The sequence below is a fragment of the Pteropus alecto genome, unplaced genomic scaffold (assembly GCF_000325575.1).
Source record: "Pteropus alecto unplaced genomic scaffold, ASM32557v1 scaffold380, whole genome shotgun sequence".
Taxonomy (NCBI): domain Eukaryota; kingdom Metazoa; phylum Chordata; class Mammalia; order Chiroptera; family Pteropodidae; genus Pteropus; species Pteropus alecto.
The window spans coordinates 41,797-45,828 of record NW_006430090.1 but is presented as its reverse complement, the minus strand read 5'-3'; the positions used below and the strand labels follow the sequence as shown (position 1 = coordinate 45,828).

The window sequence follows — 4,032 nt, the reverse complement described above, 5'->3', positions numbered from 1 at the left end:
TGATCTGCGTGCACTCGTCTATGACCGTCTGGATGCGAAGCACGGACGCGGCCGTAAGCACCTGCAGCGCCTCGCCCTGCGCCACCACCAGCGAGCCGCTGTAGAGGAACTCGACGAGCTGGCGCACGGTCTGGGCGGGCACCACCGGCGGCACGCGGATCTCGGAGTGGCCCAGCAGCAACTTGTCTTGGAAGAAGGGCGAGCCGGCGGCCAGCACGCAGCGATGCGCACGCAGTGAAGCCTCGCGGATGCGCACGGTCACGTCGCAGAAGTGCCCGCCCAGCCGCTGCCCATTGAGGGTCTCAAGCAGCGAACGCGAGAAGTTCTGCAGGTGGATGTGGTGCACCGCCTCCGCCGCCGCCATCTACACCAGAGGAAGGAGAGTTGTTGGGGAAGATCGGCCAGGGACCCTCTCCACTGCCTTAGCGTCTCTTCCCTTCAGCCTTGTCGCAGGACAGAGCCCAAGGACAAACCTCAGGCCTCCCCTAAGGACCCTCGCAGTCCTCCACCCAGCACACAGGCCACTCGGCACGACTTCCCTCACCCCCACTTCAAGATTCCTGCCGCTCCCTCCACCTCTGCAGCCCCCAGCAAGGGAGGGTTGGGCACATCAAAGATCTACCCCCCTCCCAGTCTTGCTTACTACCCAGGGAAGGGTCCAGAGCTCAGCTTCCTCAATCTAGGCCCACGCACCCACCCTCCCCGCAACTCCAATATCCATAACCCTTCCCCACATCCCCCTCCCAAGGGGCAGCCCTGTGAAGAGGGCTGAGACTGGCATCCAGAACTGGTTGACTTCCCACCCAGACTGCTGCAAACTATCTCCACTCAAGGCTTCTTTTTGGTCTGCCCTTGCCACAGCCCCAAACCTTAGAGCTATAGGGTGTGGATGTGGCACAGAGAGGGGGCTTCTATGGACTGCGCAGGCGTGTGTGACTGGGTGAGTGCAGGTGGGGCAGTCGTGGCCTCAAGTTCAGCATGTCTGAGCAATCCGGATGCTTCTTTTCCAGCTGTAACCTCCTTATCCCATCATTGCCTGCCCTCCGCCATCGGGAAAAGGAGCGGTCATCACCACTCAGGAGACTGGGAATCTGAGCTCCGCTGCTTCACCTGTCAAGCAGGCACCATGCTCGCTTGGCCTGTTTGCCTTCTACCGAACAGGGATGAGATGCCTGGCTCATGCCGCACCCAGGCCACATACAGTGTAAGGGAGCAGAGTCGGGGCACAGGACGTACCCTGAGACCTTCGCTCACTCCCCTAATCTGGCTCAGACAGGGTCAGCTCCAGAGTGAGGCCTCTCTTAACCTTCAGTGTCTACTGGGGTCTCAGACTCACCCCCTCCAGCTCCTAATGCCTAGGTCGCCTTTGCTGGGACCAGATCCCTCCGTCTCTTGTATGCCCCACATCTGACCCCTCAGACCGCTTGGCATACCTCCACAGCTCCGGTACCACTGGCCCAGACGGGGCAGTAACCGCCTCGTGTCCTCCCATCTCCCGGGCTCTTCCACTCGCCACAGCCAGAGGGAGCCTGTTCACACCGAACAGAACGGGACCCTCCTCTGCACAGAGACTTCTGCCAAGAATTAATACTTGGCAATTCCTCAAATAAGCCAAGTCTTTGCAAGTGCCTTTGCCTCTGCCACAAGCACCCTTCTCGTCTTTACTCGCCCAGCATCTAAAAGACTTCAAATCCGTGCTCGGACGATGGGGCAGAAACCTGTGCATCAACCCGCAGGGCCTGAGCCCTTTCTTTTCCGATCCACCCCCGCGCTGCTCCCCGACAGTATCCGATTCCTCCGTCCAGATGCGGCAAGGCCTTCCTGGCGCCTCAGAACAAAAGCCCACCTGGAGACGGGGCTCCTAGACCCACCTCCGGGGGACGCGCCGCATGCTCGCCGCCGCGCCTTTGCCCACGCCATACGCCTTGCTTCGGGCACCCTCTTCCGCACGCTGCACCATTGCACGCGCCCTACCCTGAGCCCACAGCCCCTCACTGACCCACGCCGGCTGCATCAGCAGCAGCCCGCGTTCGATCCCTGGCCCGCGCCGCGCCCCCATCCTGCAGCGCCCCCTCACATCCGCAACGTGCGCTCCAAGCCTAGCGCGGGCGCCCCACCCCGGCACGCGCTAGCCTCCCCGCCAGCCCTGCGGCAGGGGGATGCCAGCCCGACCCCACCTCTGGCTCTTCCTCAGGCACCAAGCCGGGCTGTGGCCGCCTCCGGCTTACCACCGCCAAGGCCGCACTTCCGGGCCCCCACGATGGCGGAACCGAAGTCTGCAGCTGCTGCGGCTCTCGGAAGCGCTAGATGGAAGCACACTTCCGGCGTTCCTATGGAGATGAGCCGCTGCCTCCTGGCCGCACTTCCGGCTCTCGTCGGAGTTGGAACCAAAGTCGTGGAGCCGGCGGCGCGGACTCTGGGCCGCCGCGCGCTTCCGGCGTAGCCCTAGGGACGGGGCGGGGGCGGGGCCTGCGCTGTCGATCCGCGGACCACGCCCCGTGCGCGCGCGGCGGGGCTGCAGATGATGCTCGGCGGGGACCGGCGGGGAGGCGGTCTGCAGCTGGAGCTCGCGGTCGGCTTAAAGCCCACTGCGACCCCGGGAGGCGGCCTTCTCCCCATAACACGGGTGGAAACAGGAGTAGGGCTCGCGACTGGGGTGGGGGCGCAGACGACACCCTGGCCTTGGCGCCCACCTTCCTTGCCGCGTCAGAGCCTGGGTCCCTGGTAGAAAGCAGAGACCGCCTGACCCGATGCCCTCTATCCCCACCCCCCAGTCGGGCCCGCCTACCCTAGGCCAGTAATGACAAATAAACGAAGGGATATCGAACTCATCGCCTTCAGAAAGAAAAGGGTTTAGGGGAGTGATGGGTGGTACCTCTGCCAGGAGGGTGGTGAGCAACCAGGTTCCAAAGACCAGAAGTCAAGGGACAGCATCTGTCAGAAGAGCTGTCCAGGCACCCGAACTGCCCAGGTCTGCCAGGACATGCATGAACCGGGGCCATTAGATGGTGAGGCTGGAGTGGTGGGCCGACTTGGCCCTATGCCCTACTCATGGGGGCTGAAGGGAGGCAGGAGGGCCTGGACCCTACGATCAGATCTTCTGGGAACTCAGTGGACCCACGCCTTATGCAGCAGATGTGGAGTCCAGTGGCCGGGGGGCGAGGGGAGCTGGCTTCTCCGCCTTCATTATGGGGACAAAGTCAGAGTGCCTGCCACCTCTGGCAGCTGCTGGGCAGCTGTGTTGTAGATGTGTTGAAGGCCATGGAGAGGAGGGGATACACCAGGTGGCAAATCACTGCTGGGCAGCTGGTCTTGTGGCCCAAAACCTGAGGAACCCCCTTAATATCCAAGCGTCATGGCCTCATTGTTCACACTCAGAATGCGGGGCCTTCACAACGGCCTGCCTATTCCACTGGATCTCCTCCATCCACCCTCAGCGACCCCTGCTCATCTCTCTCCCCAACTCCTGTTGCCGATCATTCCTCTCTGGACTCGCAGGCCCCTTGCTATGCCCACCTCAAGGCTGACCCTTGCAGTTTCCTGTCTGTCACACCCTCTCACAGAGCTCAGCAGCCACCAACCTCTCCCAGGGAACCTCCTTGACCTCAACTCCCCTCAATCTTCTGTCGCAGGGCCTGTGAGGATGGGGTTTCTTCTGTGTCCTCTACCTTGACAGGCAGCTGCTACAGCTACAACCTAACCGGAAATGGAGCTGCCTCCCCCTACTCTGGACCTGATTCCACGAGCTTCTGGGGCCATTGTAAGTCATCTCTTTTCATACTCTAGCGCCCACCGCCACCCCCATATTCTTTGTCACATGGCCCCTACCACTTTCAAAGCCTCCGGAGTCCTTCCACTTCAAGCTCTCTGCTTTCCTCTTTTGACTTTAAGGGCCCTTACGATTACCTTGGGCATACTAAATAATCCGGGATCGCCTCTAGTTTTTCAAGTCAGGTGATTAGAAACCTTAATTACATCTGCGATGTTCTGGGATCTTGGAGGGGAACATTTTTAGATTTTTGCCCCTACACG

General features: G+C 61.3%; 1 protein-coding gene across 1 annotated transcript in view; it reads right to left on the bottom strand.

Moving 5' to 3' along the window:
* ZBTB45 (zinc finger and BTB domain containing 45) overlaps window positions 1-2,324 on the bottom strand; it is a 5,650-nt gene extending 3,326 nt beyond the window's left edge. Inside the window, exons 1-2 of the mRNA XM_025046635.1 lie at window positions 2,178-2,324; window positions 1-364 (exon numbers count right to left, since the gene is read on the bottom strand). Of these exons, the coding sequence (XP_024902403.1) occupies window positions 1-364 (364 nt within the window). The 5' untranslated portion in view covers window positions 2,178-2,324. The remainder of the gene's footprint in view (window positions 365-2,177) is intronic.
* Between the last annotated feature and the right edge of the window lie 1,708 nt (window positions 2,325-4,032).